The sequence below is a fragment of the Hemicordylus capensis genome, chromosome 2 (assembly GCF_027244095.1).
Source record: "Hemicordylus capensis ecotype Gifberg chromosome 2, rHemCap1.1.pri, whole genome shotgun sequence".
In the NCBI taxonomy this organism is placed as follows: Eukaryota; Metazoa; Chordata; class Lepidosauria; order Squamata; family Cordylidae; genus Hemicordylus; species Hemicordylus capensis.
Genome location: NC_069658.1, coordinates 186,442,156 through 186,462,921, shown reverse-complemented (window position 1 = coordinate 186,462,921; position 20,766 = coordinate 186,442,156). Strand labels below are relative to the sequence as shown.

The window sequence follows — 20,766 nt, the reverse complement described above, 5'->3', positions numbered from 1 at the left end:
GCTAAGTATAAAACATCACAACAGTACATTTAGACTATATTTATTTATTTATACCACAAGCAACATTAGAATGCCAGTGATACAAAAAACCTTTAAAAACAGACAGCAGGATACTGCCAAAATGCAGCACCCAAAAAAGCTTGGTGAAAGGTAAGCAGAGGTGGACCTCTTTTGAGAAGGCATACTATAACCTTGGCATAGAGAATGCCTTGTCCCTCATGCCCATCTGCTGCATTTCTGATGTCAGAGACAAAGCAGGACATCTGAAGTTAGCCTCAATGCCTGGACAGGTTCATAGAATGTATTTTTCTCCCCACTATCTACACTTCCCCAGCTTTGGTCCATTTCTCAGACTGTCAAAGAAAAGACTAGTAAATCAAAAGGGGGGGGGGGGAAGAGATCCTGAAAAAGTTAAGCACTTTTAAGGCCCATTGATTTCTATAAGAGAGATTTAAAGCATGTGGTTATCTCTCTCATTAAGATCAATCAAGATGACAATATGATTAACTCGGGCTGGACCATGCCCCTTATTTTTATTTGATTTTAATAGAGGTACACATCCTCTATAATGTGTGCCCTCCATATTATTGCAATATTTTAATACAAAGCAGTTCTATATCTGAATAGTATATTTTTCCTTTGTTCCATATTCTCACCAATAACAAGCCATCCAGAAAGCACCATAACTTGAGCACTGCTTAGTCACACAGGCTTAACAAAAAATCTCTTTTACCCTTTCATTGCCAGTCTATTATGGGGAAGCCTGTTAAGGTGCATAGATCACTTTATAGGAAACCCAGCTCCTATAGAGTGAAACTGAAGGCACCTCTCCCAGCATCAGACAGTGGGTAACTGTAGACACAATCCCATGCAAGGGGTTTGATGGCTCCCTGCAGGCTACTGTCGTGCTGCAGCATTAGTCTCAGCTTCAGCTTCATTGTACTGGCTTATCCAAGTCTTGGGGTTCTTGTTCTGTATCTGATAAACCAAAAAACAGATGATTTCATTAGCAAACACACAACATGGAAAAGCTATTTAAAATAAAAAACAAAAAACAACCCCATATGCTCTGAAGCCACCAACTTAACAGAGGGGAGAAGTTGGGACTTACCTGATAGGTCATTCTCCCCAATGGATAGGAGTGTATTCAATGATGGGAGGAACAACCTCCCTCCACTGGGGGAGAATGTATACACAAGATTGTGAGTGTGTATGTGTGTTACACACTTTAACACTCTAAACATCTCACATTTTCAAAGCAAGTTACTAACCCACAGGGCTGCAGAGAAAACCCTAAATACACTGGGAAGGTATGTATGTATGTATGTATGTATGTATGTATGTATGTATTCATTCGATTATCTAGGAGAAGAACAGAATCTCAAACAGGAACTTGGCAGTACTACTACTGGCCAGGGCCCTACAGAGTTAGTGATGGCCTTTGCCCTTTACTATCCACATATTCTCAACTTTCATGAAAATAAGATTCTTATTTCTCCACTCTGCCAAAACATTCATATGTGAGGTTTCTAACCCCAAGGGTAAATCCTTTCTTCCATTTCCCTGGACTGCCAATGTCTTGTAGCCACTGGTCAGTACCTTGGCAATAAACTGTAGGATCTGCTTCTTTGAAGTCTCTTTAGCAGCTCGTGGTCCCCATCTGAACTCAAACTCTGGTGGGTCTGTGTGTGGAAGACGAGTATATTCCAGATACCTAGAAAATTGAAACCGTGTGATTGCTCTTGTGCTCTCTTGTCAGAAGCAGAAAGAATAAATGTAGAGCATCTGTAATCCAGTCTGGTGACCCCTGGGTAAGAGAGAAGAATCCTACAAGCACTCAGAATGCATGGTTTCTGCCATAGCTGCTCTGTGCAGACCAGGGATTTCAACCAGCAAACCCAAACATCAAAGTACAAGGAACATGCAATGAACCATTGTTATAAACTGACACAGCTCCAAAGCGTTTAGCTGTATATTGCTACTTGGAGTAGAGAGCCCATATTTAATTTCTGCCTCTGAAAAGGAACTGGTAGAACTTAGATGCTTGTGGTTACTGGGGATGGGTGAAAAGAAAGGGAGGGAACAGATCTCCATAACCCATATGCTTATTACAATGCATTCTCTAGGGGACATTTCAACTCTTGGTTCCCCATTCCATTCTGGCCATTAGACAAAACAAGCAATGGGCAGAGAGTTTCAACTCGCTTTTGAATGAAGAGGAAGGGGTGACTTTTACAGATTGTTCCCTCTGCAGCTTCCTGTGCCCCTCCCAAAAATCTGTCCGATAGTTCCTCAGTTCTCAAGTACGTATTTTTGGAAGGCACAGGGGGGTTGCAGTGGGTGGGAGGGGAATGGGTGAAAAATCATTCCCTCCCATTGTGCAAGCAGAAGAGTTCCACTGGTTCTGGATTCCAATCTCTAACTATTCTTAAGCCAGAACCACCACTATTTTTTTAGACCCAAAACTGAATGGGGCCTGGCAACCACATACTCACTTTTGCCTGACAAATTCCTCTGTTACTAGCTTCTTCACATCACCAAAAATCTTGTGCTTTTCCCTGGAAAGAGAAGAGAACATGGTCTTGTCAGGGTACACAGCATCAAATGAGCTAGATGTTATCTGCTTCCCTAACCCACCTGTCCACCGAAGGGGTGAGATGTACAGCTCAGATTATTACCCCCAGCTACCTCAGAGCAGCCAATCATACCCAGAGCAATCGATTCGCAGCCTCCTCAGCATCTCCCAAACAGCAGCTGGATGGAGAGAAAGCAAGAGATGAAGGCTGGCAGGTGAAGCCAATAAAGAAATGAAGTGAGCTGGGTGAGACTGACACTTACAATCTTTGACCACATTGCCCTTCATGAAAATCAGACTGAGAATTATGATGAGGAGACCCATCTTGTGGTTCTCATCCCTGCAAAAGGAAAAAGGGGGTTCACTTTCCTCATTTGGAAGCGAACACCATGGACTCAATGACATAGCCCACGCTTGGATTCTCAAGGAACAAGCACATTTTAAATCAAACAACTCCCAAGAACTTACAGCATAGATATTTTGGTTAAAATGCACCATGCAAGGACAGGACTCAAGAAGTTGTATAAACACTTGGTTTTTGCACTAGTGGAAGCACCCCCGTCCCCTCACTCCCCAGGAGGCAACTATCATTGTACACCAGGGATCATATGGTGAGGGTTGGCCTGGTGCTCCTCTCTGCTGATACACAGCTTTGGTAACCAGCAATGATTTATGCATTCAATGAAGGGGAGGTGACAACAATCCAATGTAGGATCTTGGTTGCCACAAATGTTATCAGTCATGCTATATGTCCAAAGCACAAAGAGTTTTCAGGGATAGAGCTTGCCTCTTTTACAGTGCACTGTCAAGGCCCTAAGAGTGCCTTCAAAGCAACATGGAAAACCTCCAGCCTTCCTTCCCAGCTTGGTGGAAAGGGGATTCCCCCACCTTTTGTGCAATGCTGAGATGCTCTCACAGAGGTGCAGTATAACAGAAACTACCTCCCACAGCAACTAAAGGTAAAGTGTGCCATCAGGCCGATTTTGACTCCTGGCACCCACAGAGTCCTGTGGTTTTCTTTGGTAGAATATAGGAGGGTTTTACCATTGCCTCCTCCTGAGCAGTATGAAATGATGCCTTTCAGCATCTTCCTATATTGCTGCTGCCCAATATAGTACCAGCAGGGATTCGAACCGGCAACCTTCTGCTTGTTAGTCAAGCATTTTACCATGCCCCACTTAAGATGACTCATGCAGCTACTAGGATGAGAAAATGTATGTTCCAGCACTAAAGCCTATTTTTCAGAGAAGGGTGGGGAAAGCTATTGGAAATCCTTCAACTATGCAAGATTTTGTTCTGCTTTCAGTTAGGTCTGGCAATGCAGATCAGCAATGTATGCTGTCACTCTTCTTACTCTTTGATGCAGTCCCCTTCCAGTGGTGGCAAATTGCTGATTATGATGTAGGTGTGAAGTTTTGGATCAATTTCCACCAACTCCATCCCAAATACCTGCAAAGCAGAAAAACGGATCAGGCAAAAGTCTCAAAGGCACTTTCTCTCCTTTACTATTCTAATTCCTTCAGCTATTGAGAGGAGAGATAAATCACAATCAAAATACAGCAATTAAGCAAAATAATGTGAACTGTCTTAATTTGTACAATTTGTTTCCATTTAAAGCATTGATCAATTTGACCCAAGTTGGTTTTAATATTCAATAGGAAAGACAGATTCGTATACAGTTTTGTATCTTCCTCCAAGAAAAATGCTGGAAGATTAACAAATCAGTCAGAGGAACGGACATCACAATTTCTGTTATTAGCACAAGTCATTTTGTTCATAGAGAATGTACAGAATTTAGATTCCTGAATTTGGCATTTTGACTTACAGTGAACCAGCATACCTGATCATGGGTCTTGACTATTCACAATTATACAGAAAGGGCCAAGAAGCAGATTCAAGAGATCTTTGTAGCGATTTATGTAAAGCAGCTACCCCTCCCGTCCCCACCTTCATGTCAGGTCAGAGTATAACAGCTGATCTGACTGCAAGAATAAAACACTCTCTGCCATTCTCCTAACTTTTACCCAGCCTGCCTAATGGCCCAGTGTGGAAATGGCTTGATTACCAAGCCAGAGGTTGCTGGTTCAAATCCCCGCTGGTATGTTCCCCAGACTATGGAAAACACCCATATTGGGCAGCAGCAATACAGGAAGATGCTGAAAGGCATCATCTCATACTGCATGGGAGATGGCAACGGTAAACCCCTCCTGTATTCTACCAAAGAAAAACCACAGGGCTCTGTGGTCTCCAGGAGTCAACATCAGCTCGACAGCACACTTTACTTTACCTTTACAGTCAACCAATTCCAACTCTGAAGCAGCATCCTTCCCTGCATGGTCATGCTTTGAGCAGGGGGCTTCATCCACAGGTGCAGCCACCACTGCACAGGGTTGGGGGTGGTCCAAATTACCCAGGCAGCTGTGTTGAGGGGCCACACCACGCCCCCTGCACATGACATCAGATGCAGAGGGCATGGCCACATTAGCAGACAGGGCCACACACCCCATTTGTGAGTAAACTTTGGCCAGTGTCGCATTCATAACTCTGTTTTTGAAAAGCTTCAGCCAGCGCTGGGTTCTCAGCCTGGGTTCTCACATCTCTCTGCCCTTGCAAGCAGGGAGGAGAGGCGGTGCTGGCCAAAGTTTACTCACAAGTGGGGCACACAGCCTCATCTACTAGGTGGCCACACACCCTGCATTTGATATCAGACGTACTCTGACGGCAGACGCAGGGGGCGTGGCTAGCCGGGCTAGGCTAGGCATCTTCGCTCTGCTACAGGCCTCATCAGAATCCATAAGCAAATCAAAATGGATGAAACCCCATGGATTTATCTAAACCATTAGGGGACTCCTTCCTTACCTGCTGAAGGGTCTGGTTGGCACGTCTGAGGATCTCAGGATAGACATCTTTGTAGTCCTTGACCACATGTTTCAGAATATCTGCAATGAGAGAGAGGTCTGCAGAACAGGGCTGCTTACAGAGCAAAGTTTTGTGAAAAAAGTTCTGTACTGAAAACAGATATGTAGAGCAATGAAATCTACAAAAATTTGCCCAAAGACAAATTTCCAGCCCCTCCTGGTTGTAGCATTTGGAAGTATGGGAGGAGTGTCTGGTAAGGGTTCAGCAAAAAAAGGGAGAGCTGTGCAAGGCCTCCAGCAGTTGTGGGTGTGAGGGACAGTGGGGATACCTTGCACACTCCTCACCCCTTTCCAGCCACTACTATATCCTATCTGTGCACACTTCTCTGCTCTAGCTACCAAAGCTCTATATCTTTTTCTCCCTCTATTCCTCAATGATAGTGCAAGCCTTTGTCAAAAGATCTTTGGGGGAAATAAATCTTTGAAGTGTAATTATGAAAAAGTACACAAATTTACTTAATCTAACAGTTTGTTTAATCTAATTAACAAAATAATCTGGGTCTCTTTGGTGCCTTCAACAAATCAGTTCTTACCAGCCCGTTTAATAGGGATCTTCTTCTGGTCTTTGACCAGCAAAAACTGCACCAGCTCATTCACCTGTAGAGAGAATGCAGCATAGGCTGTAGTCAGAGCAGTATACATGCTGAGTTTTGGTGGAAGTGCAAAATGTGATACTGGGCAGACAAGTCAATATCTGAGAATCTCAGTTTTCATTTTTCTTCTTCTTCTAAACAGAATCTCAGTTTTCATTTTTCTTCTTCTTCTAAACAGAGTCATATTTCTATCATTATGGGTGCAAAGATATACTTGAAAGCATAGGGCAATGCCTACTGGAATTTCAGAAGCCAGAGGGATGGCTGAATAAGATTTTCAGTGGTAGGGGGTAGGCTTCAGTGTACTGACTCTTCCCACAAGCATTAAAACTAGAATAGTGTGCTTAAAACAAACATAAATGCAGAAGAAACCATGCAAATCTGTTCAACCATGCAAATCCGTTATATGGAGAATTTTAAAGTGGTATATGTGCAGCCTAGTCAGAGTCAATCATGAGAAGAACTCAAGGAGGCACACAATAGCAGCAGGGTCTCCTCTTACTTTATGTTGCACTTGACTCTGTGGGTGGCGTTCCAAGTTGCGTTGCACCTGGCTAGGTGTCTGAGTTTGTGTCAATGGGTAGTCTTCATCTACATCCATGTACTGTGCCTGGAGAAAAGCAGAAAGGAGGATTCTGCTACTAGAGCATTGGCTTTGGGAATCTGAAATGGGGTTCGCACATACTTTCCTCTTAAGAGGGGGCCACTTCTGACCCCACACTAGTTACGTGTAGGGCTGTGTACAAGTTGTCTGAGATAAAGACAATGGTTTTTTCAACTGCATTACAAGAAGACAGGCCTAGCCTTAAGATTAGAAAAAAGACAGGCCTAGCCTTAAGATTAGAAAAAAAGACAGGCCTAGCCTTAAGATTAGAAAAAAGACAGGCTAGATCAGAGTGCCGTCCACTGCAAAAAAACCAAAACAAGCAAGCTTTTGTTTGTCAAAGTGACCAGATAAGGATGGAGTTTCCCAAATTTTGCATCATAATTTGGAATCTACCTCTTATTCCGGGACTGGCATTTAGTTATAGTCCTTAGGTGGGGGCTATCAGGGCAGGAACATACAAGAGATCTTCGCAGGCTTGAACAGGTAGGCAAAATTATTCACCATATCATCTCAGAACCGAACAAGTAGTAAAATTACTAAACAACAAAAAGGAAGATTTGAGTTCTTCAGTTAAGGAAGCTCCCCAATTTTAAAAGCAATATCAACAAAATAGCAATATTACTTTGATATAAATAACTATAATTCTTGTTTCCTAGGCAAAGGAAACTAAGGTCTTCTTATTCCACCTAGCATTAGAGAACCGAGGGAGGAAGGGAAAATGTTTGGTTAGTCTTACTGCTACTTTTAGAATCGTGGGAATTTGAATGTATGTTAATGTTTTTAACATAAAAATCATGATTTTATATATTGTTAGCTGCTTTAGGAGCTCCTTATATTGAAGCCAGGCTATAAAGTAAAAGACAATCAATTAAAGTGATCAGCTCAAGAAAGCGTTGGCTAGGAACCTCTCAAGAATGTTTTATGATTTATAGGTTCTCTCATTTTATGATTTATAGGTTCTCTCCCATAAATGTTTCAGGGGTTGCGTCCTTTTATTTTAACCCTATGCAAACAACTAGAATATGAGCATATGGCAGTTAATTCAGTGGGGGCAGAGCTGAGAACCAAGAATTCGCAATAAAATAAATTACACTTCTGTACAGTAATGGCTAAGACTAAGCTGGGCCTTAGGCAAGTCCATCCCATTTGTAATATGGGGACAAAACTGACCTACATTATTAATGTTGTAAGCATTGCAGAGATCAATGTATGTGAAACACTTTGAGCACTCAAAAACACCTATACAAATTCTAGGTATTTCTATTATTCTGGAAGATGAGGTTTTTCAGAGGAGCCACGACATAATTTAAAAGATATTTAGAAGAAAAGTTTCATAGTGAAAAACTTAAAAAATGTTAAAGTTTTTACTATTCAAAACACCTTCCTTCATATATTTTGCTTCACAAACCTTTTGGAATTCTTTGAGAGTGTAAACAAGTATGTGGATCAAGGTGATCCAGTTGACAAAGTATATCTGGACTTCCAAAAAGCTTTCGACAAAGTTCCTCATCAAAGACTCCTGAGAAATCTTAGCAGTTATGGGATAAGGGGACAAGTACATGTGTGGATTGCTAACTGGTTGAAAGACAGGAAACAGAGGGTAGAGATAAATGAAGAGTTTTCACAATGCAGGGAAGTAAGAAGTGGGGTCCCCCAGGGATCTGTACTGGGACCAGTGCTTTTTAATTTATTCATAAATGATCTAGAAATTGGTGTAAGCAGCGAAGTGGCCAAATTTGCAGATGTCACCAAACTCTGTCGAGTAGTGAAATCCAAAACAGATTGTGAGGAGCTCCACAAGGAGCACTGGGTGAGTGGGCAACAAAAAGGCAAATATGGTTCAATGTTGGCAAGTGTTGGCAAGTGTAAAGTGATGCACATTGGGACAAAAACCCCAACTTCAAGTACACTGATGGGATCCGAGCTGTCGGTGACTGACCAGGAGAGGGATCTTGGGGTTGTGGTGGACAGCTCATTGAAAGTGTCAACTCAATGTGTGGCACCTGTGAAAAAGGCTAATTCCATGCTAGGGAGCATTAGGAAGGGGACTGAAAATGAAACTGCTAATATTATAATGCCCTTATACAAAACTATGGTGCGGCCACACCTGGAGTACTGCGTACAATTCTGGTCACATCTAAAAAAGGACATTGTAGAACTGGAAAAGGTGCAGAAGAGAGCAACCAATATGATCAGGGGCCTAGAGCACCTTTCTTATGAGGCAAGGCTACAACACCTGCGGATGTTTAGTTTAGAAAAAAGACGACTAGAGGGTGACATGATAGAGGTCTATAAAATCATGCATGGTGTGGAGAAAGTGGATAGAGAGAAATTCTTCTCCTTCTCACATAACACTAGAACCAGGGGTCATCCCATGAAATTGATTGCCAGGAAATTTAGGACCAGCAAACGGAGGTACTTTCTCACATAACACATAATCTCTGCCACAAGATGTGGAATTCTCTGCCACAAGATGTGGTGACAGCCGACAGCCAACAGCCTGGATAGCTTGAAGAGGGGTTTTGATAACTTCATGGAGGAGAGGTCCATCAAGGGCTACTAGTCGGAGGACTATAGGCCACCTCCAGCCTCAAAGGCAGGATGCCTCTGAGTACCAGTTGCAGGGAAGTAACAGCAGGAGAGAGGGCATGCCCTCAACTCCTGCCTGTAGGCTGCAGTGGCATCTGGTGGGCCACTGTGTGAAATAGGATGCTGGACTAGATGGGCCTTGGACTTGATCCAGAAGAACTGCTCTTATATAGCTGAATATTTAAGTTCTGCTTCAAACAGAAGCAGAACTCTATGAGACCTACAATAACCACCCTGACAAAAATATTTATCTCTTTAAAATGCAAGCAAATGCTCACTGGCACACAATTAGGCCTCCACTATTTATTTATTCATGGGATTTCTATCTATACTGTCTTTGATTGTGTATTTCCCAGGCAGTGTAATACAATACAGAAGAAGAACAAATAATATAATAAGAATCAGAAGACCACGGATATACACAAGAAACACACACATATAAATAAAATAACCAAACAACAAAATATAACTGCGTAGGAAACTTGATTTCTGAAAGAATGACAGAAAAGAAATATCTACCCCTCTCTGGAAGATTAGCAGAGAGGAAGCTTCAGTAGACCATTCCAAAGTACCAGGACTACCACCCAAGAGACCCAATGTCTCATAATGATGGGATGTTTAATAAGGCCTCATCGGTAGGTTTTAAATCACAGGAGGGTGCGTATGGAGTGAGACATTCTCTGAGATAATCAGGCCCCAAATTGTTTAGGGGGTTATAAGACCATCTTGAATTGAGACCAAACACACACTGGAAGCCAACGCAAATATATCAAGACTAGTGTCTTTCAGCCCATTAAATTAACGGGCACTAGTAGCCTTTTCCACCCTCCCCAGCCGCCTCCTCCCGCCCGGGCCCTCCGCCTCCTCCAGCCGGGGCCCTCAGCAGGGCCCGCTTACCCAGGGCTCCGGCTTCCCCCAGGTCTGCCATCTTCCCTGGCCTCCCCCGCTGCCGCCTCCTGGCGGGGGCCCTCCGCCTCCTCTGGCCGAGGCCGCGGCTCTGCCGCTGGCTCGGCCGCAGCGTGTCTGCCGCTCTTTCCCCCCTCCCTCATGGCCTGGGCCCTCTGCCTCCTCTGGCCTCGACCTCTGGCCGAGGCCGCCGCTTCCCTTCCCGCAGCCGGGCCGGACCCGCCGCCACTGCCTCAGCTTTCCCTGCGGCAGGGCCGGTCCCGCCGCCGCCGCCTCTGCCCTCCCCGCGGCCCGCCCGGTCCCTCCGGCCTTCCTGAGGCCGGGCCGATCAACCGGCCAACATGGCAGCCGGCGCTCGTGTCTCCCTCAGCTCTTCTGCGCACGCGCACCACGCACACCCAGAACAGCCGAGGGAGACACGGGCGGACACGCCAGGGAAGACACGGGCGCACACGCTAGGGTTTTATTATATAGGATAACTGTAATATGTGTATGTATAACAAACTAGTATGTTTTTAAAAGTGTGTACAAAACAAGGCACTAAGGTTCATCATGCCACATGATACATGTATCACTAACTAATGTATCATACTGAAGTATGTTTAAAAGTCTAAGCTGAAGCAGCAGTTGGGCTGTGAATTAATACATTTTTTCTCCTTTCCCCTTTCCCCACAATGTAAAGCTGTATGCATTTTATGCAATCCACCCTAATCCCTTGGGACAGGATAGGCTATATCAACATATAATAAACAAGAAATTTACATACCTGGGAAGTGCCAGGTCCTTTGCTACGCCTGTTCTGGGTCATCTCTCTGAGAAGAGTCCTAAAAGAAGCAGGAAGAGAAAGTTATAGCAGGGATCCTGCTACTGGTGTAAGGATTTGCATCCTTTCCCCCTTACATATCCTTCCAGACAGCATGCAGCTTCTTTTGGATCCAAACAGATTTGTCTTCTTCAGTGGAGAATCTGGCCCAAAAGGCTACATCCACCAGGTTCCCAACTTGCATCCCACCTCAAGTTGCCACTCAAAAGACCATGCTCACTACCATCCACCCCCAGTTAGGGTTCTTCAAGCCTTTAACAGCCAGGTGACAGGCAGGAATTGAGCAGGCATTATTACTCTAGCAGAGTGATGGGAAAAACATTCACTTGTCAAATTTGTCTGGAGGTCTGCATGAAAACAAGACAGCAACCCAACTTGCTTCTGCAATTTCTTCTGCACCCCATATCTCAGGTTGTGACCAGGCACAGGCAGTTGAGTCCTCATGCCCACGCCCGGCAAGGGGCCTGGGCCTTTAACAGCTACACAACAGGCAGAAGAAAATCAAGAGTTACAACTGATACCAGCAGAACGGATGAGAAAATCTGCACCTGTTGGAGTCCTGCCCACGAGCCCTCTCCCATGAGAAAACTCCTCCCACAGTAATGCTGGTGGTGGATGCGAAAACCAACTCTCTGTATCTCTGCTGCGTTTCCCACCGCCCTCAGCAAGCCCCCCTCACCTACGGTCAAGGGCAAACCGCCCTCTCGGGTCCAATTGCCTCCAGCACCTTTGCGCACTCGTTCGTGCTTCCGCCCGGATCCCAGAACGCGCATGCGCCTCTTCATCGACGCGCCATCTTCTCGGGCGGGTGGGAAACGCTGTGCGTCGTTGCTTGGCAACGCCCGACTCGAGCTGCTGCTTCTCGAGCGTGCCTAATGGCCTCTGCTCCCGCCGGGGCTGTGGTGGTGTAAAAGAAGATATCCTGGCCCAAGGAGAAAGGGTTGTGTGAGGGGGGAGTATCTGCCCCAGATACGTTATCTCCTTTGAGCCTGGCTTACCCTGGCTGTTCATAGATCACTGACACTTCTTTTCACACACCCATCATCAAGTAACATCGCCACACCCGGGTTAGGGTGACTCTAGGAAGAAGGCAGCGCTCCTCCGGCCAAGGACAACAGCTCCAGAGAGAAAGCACAGGGGGCAAGCACCCCCTCCCCGAAAAGCGACTCCCGCCGCCACTCCCCCCCCCGCCATTTTATCAGAGATCTAATGTGTGGGACACCTTGCCCATCCACAAATAATGCTCTTTGCCCCTTCTGTGCCCCCTGCAAATGTTTTTTTCTGGTGCCGCCACTGGTTCCTGCACTTTCCGTGTGTGCAAACTAAGGCTAGAATCCTATTCACACTTACATGGGGATAAGCGAAGGTAAGTGGGAGGGGACTTAACATTTGAGTAAACATGAATAGGATTGGGCTGCGTCATGTGTGTGTGCAGATTTTGTAAATGGGCTTCATAGATTCCAGCTGCACTACCACGAGGACTAATTTGGAAACCATTTTTTTCTAGTCATGTTGCTCCTGGGATCTGTACAATAAATAACCTTTTGACAGCAGCAACAACAGGATCCTGTACAGTGTAAGTTAGTTTTAATTCTGTTTTTATTGTGTGTTAATTCTCTGACTTTTTAAATTGAATTTGTTACTGTTTGGTCTGAATTTCCCCCCAAAATACTTACATCAAGTGATGTGTTCAGAAAACCAAAGCAACTTCATTTTACTTACGTTAACCAAAGGGTTACGATCTACTTGGTAGACGATAGCCAATTTTGTACATACCAAGGAGGAGAAAACTTTATAGTTCAAAGAAGCTTTATTGAATTCTGCAGAGTTAACAAAGTGGCCATCTAGAGGATAGCTCCCAAAGACAAGACGGACCTAAGATGGTGTTAGTCCAAAGCTTTTATACAACAATTGATACATCTGAATACATCATCATTCACAACAAGCCAGCCAGGTAGTCTGGCCGTACAACTCCATATTAGGCCAACAGGCGTACAATACTACCATTGTTAAAGGAGTGCTTATGCAGCTTTCGAGGAGGCAGTTCAGATACCAGCATCATCACCTCTCCTGACCAGCAGGCCAGAACAAAGCAAGGCATAGAGAATATATATTATGTTGCAGGTTACAAGGTCTGCTTAGTATGAGAACCAAAGCATACTAAGCAGATTCTTTCCCACTGACATACGTTCAGGAATACAAGATGGAGGGGACTCTTGCTCTCTTTAGCTACCATCCAAATGGTGTAGCAAGAGCTCAGTTCTCCATTAACTATATACCCTAGGATCAATACATATAGATCAATACGAAATGCTTAGATTCACGGGTAACACTTAGAAACCCCATTTCTAACCCCAGCCCAGCTCTGGGACATCACTGCCTCTCATGATTAACGCCATTATCTCTCTGTAGCAAAATTGTATCTATGAACCTTTTTAACATAGTCAAGGTTCTCACTGTTTTTTGCTGACAGTCAATAAAACAGGATCTAACCAAATAAGGAGTAATCACCCAATGAACAATTAATCATTTGCATGCGTATTAGATACTTGGGCCATGTATACTATGTCTAGGGTGTCAGCACCATTTAGATTGTCTGTATAAATGTAAGATGGACCTGTAACCAAACTGTAATCAGTTTGAGAGCGTGAGCCTATTGATTACCTATTGCTGACTGCAGAGCAATAAACCTCAATTAATAATTCCCAATCCTTGTGTCTGACTGATTGGCTAAGCGGACCCAGGAACGAGCCCCATCCAAGCACAGCAGGACTGGGGATGACCCCTACCAGAGATGATGATTATGCCAAGCATATCAGGGCTGAGAAAGACCCCTGCCAGAGTATCCACCTGATCTAGCATCAAGCCATTCCAGTTGACTTGCTTCCCTGCCTTTGGAGAGGTAAAGATCTGATCATGAAAGAGGTACCATCCCAACATTCATGAGTTGCCTGCTGGTCTGGGAGCAAGAGGAAGCAACAAGCTTATATTTCTCTCCTAAGGAAGAAATCAAGCAAGGGAACACAGCAAAGAAATAATAAATAAACAAATAAACAAATCACCAGGAAAACAAGAGGGGAAGGAGAAACTAAGACTGTTAGGGCTGGAGGCTTTCTAGGGTTTGTTTTCTGTCTGGGTAGAAGTGTTTGTGTCTTTGACTGAAGAGTAGCCTGAGCGGGGGATTCACTCCAGGTGAGTGCCTGCCTCAGCTTGTGGGGGGGGGGGGGGTCACATTCCTGAGCACAGTCAGTTTGTCTGCTGTTCTTGAATACAAGGGTGAAGGCCCGAGAGCACATCAAGCAGGGCATTGGAGTTTTTTGGGAGTTTAGTGGGAAATATGCAGGGGAGCCTGGAACAAGGCCACTTGATCACAAGGAGCCCAGTGGGAAGAGAAGGTAAGTACTACTCTCTCCTTCATATTCTTGAGAAAGGAAGTTGGTACATCTAAATAGCACCAATACAGCTAAGAGCTAACTTGCTAATAAACTATCTATCTCCAAATACTGTGAACATCCAACAAAACCAGTTATGAAGATAGAAAGCCAGCAAGAGAGGGGGCACTTCCCAGTGTATTGCACAGAGTGTCGCATGTATATGTTCTATGGGCAGAAGTCATAGGTGTGTGCTTGGTGCAAGGAGCTCCTGGCTCTCAGGGAACAAGTTCATTCCCTCGAGACCAATGTGATGGATTTGGAAAAGCTCAGACAGACAGAGAGGAATGCGGACAAGACCTTAAGGGATGTGGTAGAGGCATCCCACTCCAAGGCTGATATCTCCTCTGCTGTCAGGGAGAATGAAGGTCTCGGAGAAAGAGGACATCAGTCTGAGGAAGGGGAAAATGTGTTAGACGGTGTCTAACAAATCTAAACCCCTCCTCCCGACACTGTCTCATCCATGCATTGAGACCCCTCAGCTCTGCCTGTCTCACTGAACCTGTACATGGAACAGGTAGCATTTCTGAGAATGCTACCTTGGGGGTCCTGAATTTCAATATGCTACCTATCAGCCTAAATTTGGGGCAAGCAAAGATTGTACAAAAGGGACAGGCTGCATTTGAACCATGAGGGAACCAGACTGCTGGCACTTAAAGTAAAAAGGTAGCAGAGCAGCTTTAAAAATGATGCCTGGCCCCTTCGGGAGCTACCGGTAAACTAAGGCTGGCGCTGCGTTTGCAGCACTAGCCAGGTGCAGCTCTTCCCTGCAAAGGCAGGGAAGAGTCGCTCCTGGCTGTGCACTGCAAATGCAGCGCCAGCCTAACTAGCTCCTGAAGGGGCCGCGCGGCCTCTTCAGAAGCTAAGACTGGCGCTGCAGTCCTAAGACTCTTCCCTGCAGGGAAGAGCCGCTCCTGGGCTGCGCTGCGACCAAGCCTTTGTCTAACTGCCGAAGGGGCCACGCGGCCCCTTCAGCAGTTAAGATTCAACTCTCGGACAGAGCCTCAAAGCTCCATTCAGGAGCCAGACCACGCCCCCTGCATCTGACGTCAGACGCGGGGGCGGGGCTATCAGGGCGCCCACCACAGCTGCAAACAGGCTGCCGGCAGGCTGGCTACGCCCCTGATCCCTGGATATAAACTCTATAGAAAGAACAGAGAGAGGTTCCTTGAAGTTGGAGTAGCACTGTATGTTAAAGAAGGGATCGAATCCAACAAGCTAGAAAACCTAGGAGGACAGGAGTCCTCCACAGAAACCCTGTGAGTGACAATCCAAGGCCTGAAAGGAAATGTGCTGCTGGGGACGTGCTATCGCCCTCCAGCTCAAAATGCTGACAGTGACTGGGAGTTGCAGAAGGAAATCAGGGTGGCATCAAGGAGAGGCAGGGCAGTAAAGAACTGAGGCTAAAGAACTAAGTCAGATAAAAGTGATGGGTTGGTGTTCTAAACTGTCTGGAAAAATTGAAGACTAACAAATCGCCAGGGCCAGATGGCATCCATCCAAGAGTCCTTAAAGAGCTCAAATGTGAAATTGCCTTCCACCTTGCAAAAATATATAACTTATCCCTACGATCAGGTTCTGTACCGGAGGACTGGAAAGTAGCAAATGTAACATCAATTTTCAAAAAGGGATCCAGAGGTGATCTGGGAAATTACAGGCAGGTTAGCTTTATGTCCGTTCCAGGCAAATTGATGGAAAGCATCCTCAAGGATAAAATTGTAAAGCACAGAGAAGAATAGGCCCTGCTCGGAAAGAACCAGCATGGCTTCTGCAAAGGTAAATCTTGCCTCACAAACCTTTTGGAGTTCTTTGAGAGTGTCAGCAAGTGTGTGGATAAAGGTGATCCAATTGACATACCTGGACTTCCAAAAAGCTTTTGATAAACTTCCTCATCAAAGACTCTTGAGGAAACTTATCAGTCATGGGACAAATACATGTGTGGATTGCTAACTGGTTGAAGAACAGGAAACAGAGGGTAGGTATAAATGCAGAGTTTTCACAATGGAGGGAAGTAAGAAGTGGGGTCCCCCAGGGATCTGTATTCAGACTGGTGCTTTTTAATTTATTCATAAATGATCTAGAAGTAGTAAGCAGTGAGGTGGCAACATTTGCAGATGATACCAAACTCTTTCGGTTAGTGAAATCCAAAACAGATTGTGAGAAGTTCCAAAAGGCTCTCTCCAAACTGGGTGAGTGGGTGACAAAATGGCAAATGTGGTTCAGTGTTGGCAAGTGTAAAGTGATGCACATTGGGATGAAAAACCCCAACTTAAAGTACACCTTGATGGGATCTGAGCTGTCAGTGACTGACCAGGAGAGGAATCTTGGGGTCGTGGTGGACAGCTCGTTGAAAGTGTCAACTCGATGTGTGGCATCTGTGAAAAAGGCCAATTCCATGCTAGGGAGCATTAGGAAGGGGATTGAAAATAAAACTGCTAATATTATAATGCCCTTATACAAAATGATGGTGCGGCCACACCCTGAGTACTGCGTACAATTCTGGTCACAAGGACATTGTAGAACTGGAAAAGGTGCAGAAGAGGGCAACCAAGATGATCAGGGGCCTAGAGCACCTTCTTATTAGGCAAGGCTACAACCAGGGGTGTAGCAAGGTTGGAGTGGGTTCAGAGACAAGATTTTAAAATGTGCCCCCCTCACTGAAGCTCAGCTCATGAAGTAAAGAAATCTATATATATCCTAAGAACCACAACAGAACATCATCCTAAATTATTTTTTTTAAGGTTTTGTAAATTTTTGATGATGTAAGTCATTTAATGGTACTAGAGAAAGACATGCTGTTCTGGTAGCTCCAGGTCTTAACACTCACATCAATTTTGGAGGATGAATACAACTGAAGGAAGTCTGGGGGAGTCAGTCATGTGACTTGCCTCTGGGGGAGGCCCAAGGCAGTGTGCCCCCAGACAACTGTATCTCCTTGCTCTATTATAGTTACACCCCTGGCTACAGCACCTGGGGATTTTTAGTTTAGAAAAAAGGCGACTGCGGGGAGATATGATAGAGGTCTATAAAATCATGCATGGTGTGGAGAAAGTGGATAGAGATAATTTTTTTCTCCCTCTCACACAACACTACAACCAGGGGTCATCCCATGAAATTGATTGCCATGAAATTTAGGACCAACAAACGGAAGTACTTTTTCACACGATGCATAATCAACTTGTGGAGTTCTCTGCCACAAGATGTGGTGACAGCCAACAACCTGGATGGCTGTAAGAGGGGTTTGGATAACTTCATGGAGGAGAGGTCCATCAAGGGCTACTATTCGGAGGGCTGTAGGCCACTTCCAGCCTCAGGCAGGATGCCTCTGAATACCAGTTGCAGCGGAGTAACAGCAGGAGTGAGACCATGCCCTCAACTCCTGCCTGTAGACTCCCAGTGGCATCTGGTGGGCCACTGTATGAAACAGGATGCTGGATAGTCAATTTGAAGAGCAGAAGTAGCTTCAGGAGGTAAGCAAGCTTTTCTAAACAGAACAGCATCTAGCCTTTCCCCCCCTTCAAACTAACTAACAGGAGGAGGGAGATTTGGAATAAGTCTGTCTGTCTGTCTGTCTGTCTGTGTGTGTGTGTGTGTGTGTGTGTGTGTGAGAGAGAGAGAGAGAGAGAGAGAGAGAGAGAGAGAGAGAGAGAGAGATATTTGCCAGGGCTAGCAAACTCTAGTGTTTTTGTTTAGAACTGAAGACAAAGCTGAGTCTGTCGCCTCAGTGTGTTTGGATTTATTTATTTATTTATTTATTTTATTTTATTTTATTTTATTTAACATTTTATATCCCGCTCTTCCTCCAAGGAGCCCAGAGCGGTGTATTGCATACTTAGGTTTCTCCTCACAACAACCCTGTGAAGTAGGTTAGGCTGAGAGAGACGTGACTGGCCCAGAGTCACCCAGCAAGTATTTGGCTGAATGGGGATTTGAACTCGGGTCTCCCCGGTCCTAGTCTAGCACTCTAACCACTACACCACGCTGGCTCTCATGCTGGATGCAAGCCCATCTCAAATCCTGACTGAAGAAATCACAGCTCTTCAGAAACTCCGGCTGAAGATTGTTGTACACAGTATTTACATCCCCAGGGACAAAAAGCCGACCAGGTAAGTTGATAAATGTGCGAAGCAGATGACCATCTTTGAGCAAGAATCGTGTCTTGTACTTGTCTCGAGTAACACTTGCCCGCTAGCACCTTGACCTCAACCTCCATGCGTGAAGATGTAACTATGCTGGGTCATGCCAGGCCACACAGAGGCCTATTGCGCAGGTGCGGTGGCCTCCAAAATGACTGACACACCGAGGGGGGAAGGTTGAAAACTGGCTGAAGAGTGGCTGAATGGCTGATTAATGGAATAAGGGGGGCAGGGGGAACCTCCACGGACCCCCCTCCTTCCACCTCAGACAACTCCACCAGAGAGGGTAAGGGTTTTTTTTTTTAAACAAATTAATGTTTTTTAAAAAAATCACAAACTCCCAGTAGGATTTGGTGCAAGGTCAGACAGAACAGGGGGTGGTTCGGTTCAACCCGGAACAGTTGAACCAAACCTGTTTGACGCTGAACATGTTCAACATCGAACCTGTTTGCACATCAATCAATCAAGATGCCTCTAAATACCAGTTTCAGGGAAGTAACAGCAGGAAAGAGGGCATGCACTCACTTCTTGCTTGTGGGTTTCCCAGAGGCATCTGGTGGGCCACTGTGTGAAACTGTATGCTGGACTAGATAGGCCTTAGGCCTGATCCAGCAGTATATCTATTGCTAACTCTCTTTTCAGCACCAGACTTTCTGAATGCACATTTTGATTTCACATGTCCTTTTTTACCACACAGGAAGCAAGTGATTTCCTCCTCAAGTTGTTTGAAAGGAGTCTTGTGCAATTTACCTTTTCCCCTTCCCCTGTTTCCTTCTCTGAATCTCTATGTCCTTGTTAAACAGGTTTTTTTTAGCCTACTTCCCAGAAGGTTTATGAGATCACCCGGCATTCTGTCGGTGTGTGTCCGTGTGGGTGTCCGGGTGTCCCCTCACATCAACTTCGCAACGCCTAGACAAATATGAACCAAATCGGGTACAGTTGTAGGAACACATAGGGACACCTCAATGGCGCAGTTTGTTATGATATCATCCACCCTGACCCAAGATGGCGGACACGTAAACTTTTGAGGCGCAAATGGACTAACTTGTAAACAGCCTAACTGATTTGAACCAAATTTGCTACAGCTGTAGGGACACATAGAGATGCCCAAATGGTGTGATGTGTGCTGATGTCATTCTCTCTAATTCAAGATGGCGGCTGCGTGAACATCTGAGGCTCAGGCAAGCTAATTTGTGGACTGTCTAACCAATTTAATCCAAATTAGGTACAGTTGCAGTGAGTGACACATAGGGACACCTCGTGTAGTTGTGATTATGTCATCCACCCCAAACCAAGATGGTGGAGGTGTAAACTTTTGAGGCACAAGTGGGCTAACTTGTGAACTGTCTAACCAATTTGAACCAAATTTGCTACAGCTGTAGGGACACATAGGCACACTTCAATGGCATTGTTTGTGATGATGTCATCTACCCCAATCCAAGATGGTGGACGTGTGAATATTTGAGGAGCAAGTGGGCTAACTTGTAGACTGTCTAACTGACTTGAACCAAATTACGTACAGTTGTAGTGAGTGACACGCAGGGACACCTCAATAGTGTAGTTTGTAATAATGTGATCCACCCTGATTCAAGATGGTGGAAGCATAAGCCTTTCAGGCACAAGTGAGCTAATTTGTGAATCACTTAACCAATTTGAACCAAATTTGTAGGGACACCTCAACAGCAAAGATTGTGATGATGTCATCCACCTCCATTCAAGATGGTGGACACATAAACTTTTGAGGTGCAAATACACTAACTTGTGGACAGTCTTAACTGATTTGAACCAAATTTGCTACAGCTGAATGGACACATAGGGATGCCCCAATGGTATAGTTTGCGGTGATGTCACCCATCCCAATCCAAGATGGTGGATGCATAAACTTTTGAGGTGCAAGTGCACAAACTTGAGAACTGTCTAACCGATCTGAACCAAATTTGGAACAGCTGTAGTGAGTGACACACAGGGACATCTCAATTGTGCAGTTTGTAATGATGACATCCACCCCGATCCAAGATGGTGGACACATGAACATTTGATGTGCAAGAGATCTAAGTTGTGGACCTCGATTTGCACCAAATTTAGTCCAGATGTAGAGACAGTGAAAGGAAAGTAGGCTGATTAGTTGTTACTAGAACAACCTGTTAATAACTTAGGTGGTTTCCTGATTTATTTACCTCAGGTTTTC

General features: G+C 45.0%; 2 protein-coding genes across 7 annotated transcripts in view; one reads left to right on the top strand and one right to left on the bottom strand.

The window, feature by feature from the left end:
* Positions 1–24: 24 nt before the first annotated feature.
* Positions 25–12,042, bottom strand: LOC128343517 (non-structural maintenance of chromosomes element 3 homolog). 6 transcript variants are annotated; one of them, XM_053292706.1, is made up of 11 exons: positions 11,691–12,037; positions 10,955–11,012; positions 6,589–6,696; positions 6,027–6,090; positions 5,435–5,514; positions 3,930–4,024; positions 2,839–2,915; positions 2,709–2,754; positions 2,496–2,558; positions 1,600–1,714; positions 25–978 (listed from the first exon to the last, which is right to left on the bottom strand). In XM_053292706.1, the coding sequence occupies exons 1-11, from the start codon at positions 12,020–12,022 to the stop codon at positions 898–900; spliced, it is 1,119 nt and encodes a 372-aa protein (XP_053148681.1). In that variant the 5' UTR covers positions 12,023–12,037; the 3' UTR covers positions 25–897. The 6 variants fall into 6 exon arrangements, with proteins under 6 accessions (XP_053148681.1, XP_053148683.1, XP_053148687.1 ...); XM_053292708.1 differs by having other exon boundaries at positions 11,739–12,037; XM_053292712.1 differs by having other exon boundaries at positions 11,695–11,775.
* ITIH6 (inter-alpha-trypsin inhibitor heavy chain family member 6) overlaps positions 11,837–20,766 on the top strand; it is a 62,475-nt gene continuing 53,545 nt past the window's right edge. The window contains exons 1-2 of the mRNA XM_053292695.1: positions 11,837–12,377; positions 12,519–12,587. The gene's annotated coding sequence lies outside the window, so the exon portion shown is untranslated. The remainder of the gene's footprint in view (positions 12,378–12,518; positions 12,588–20,766) is intronic.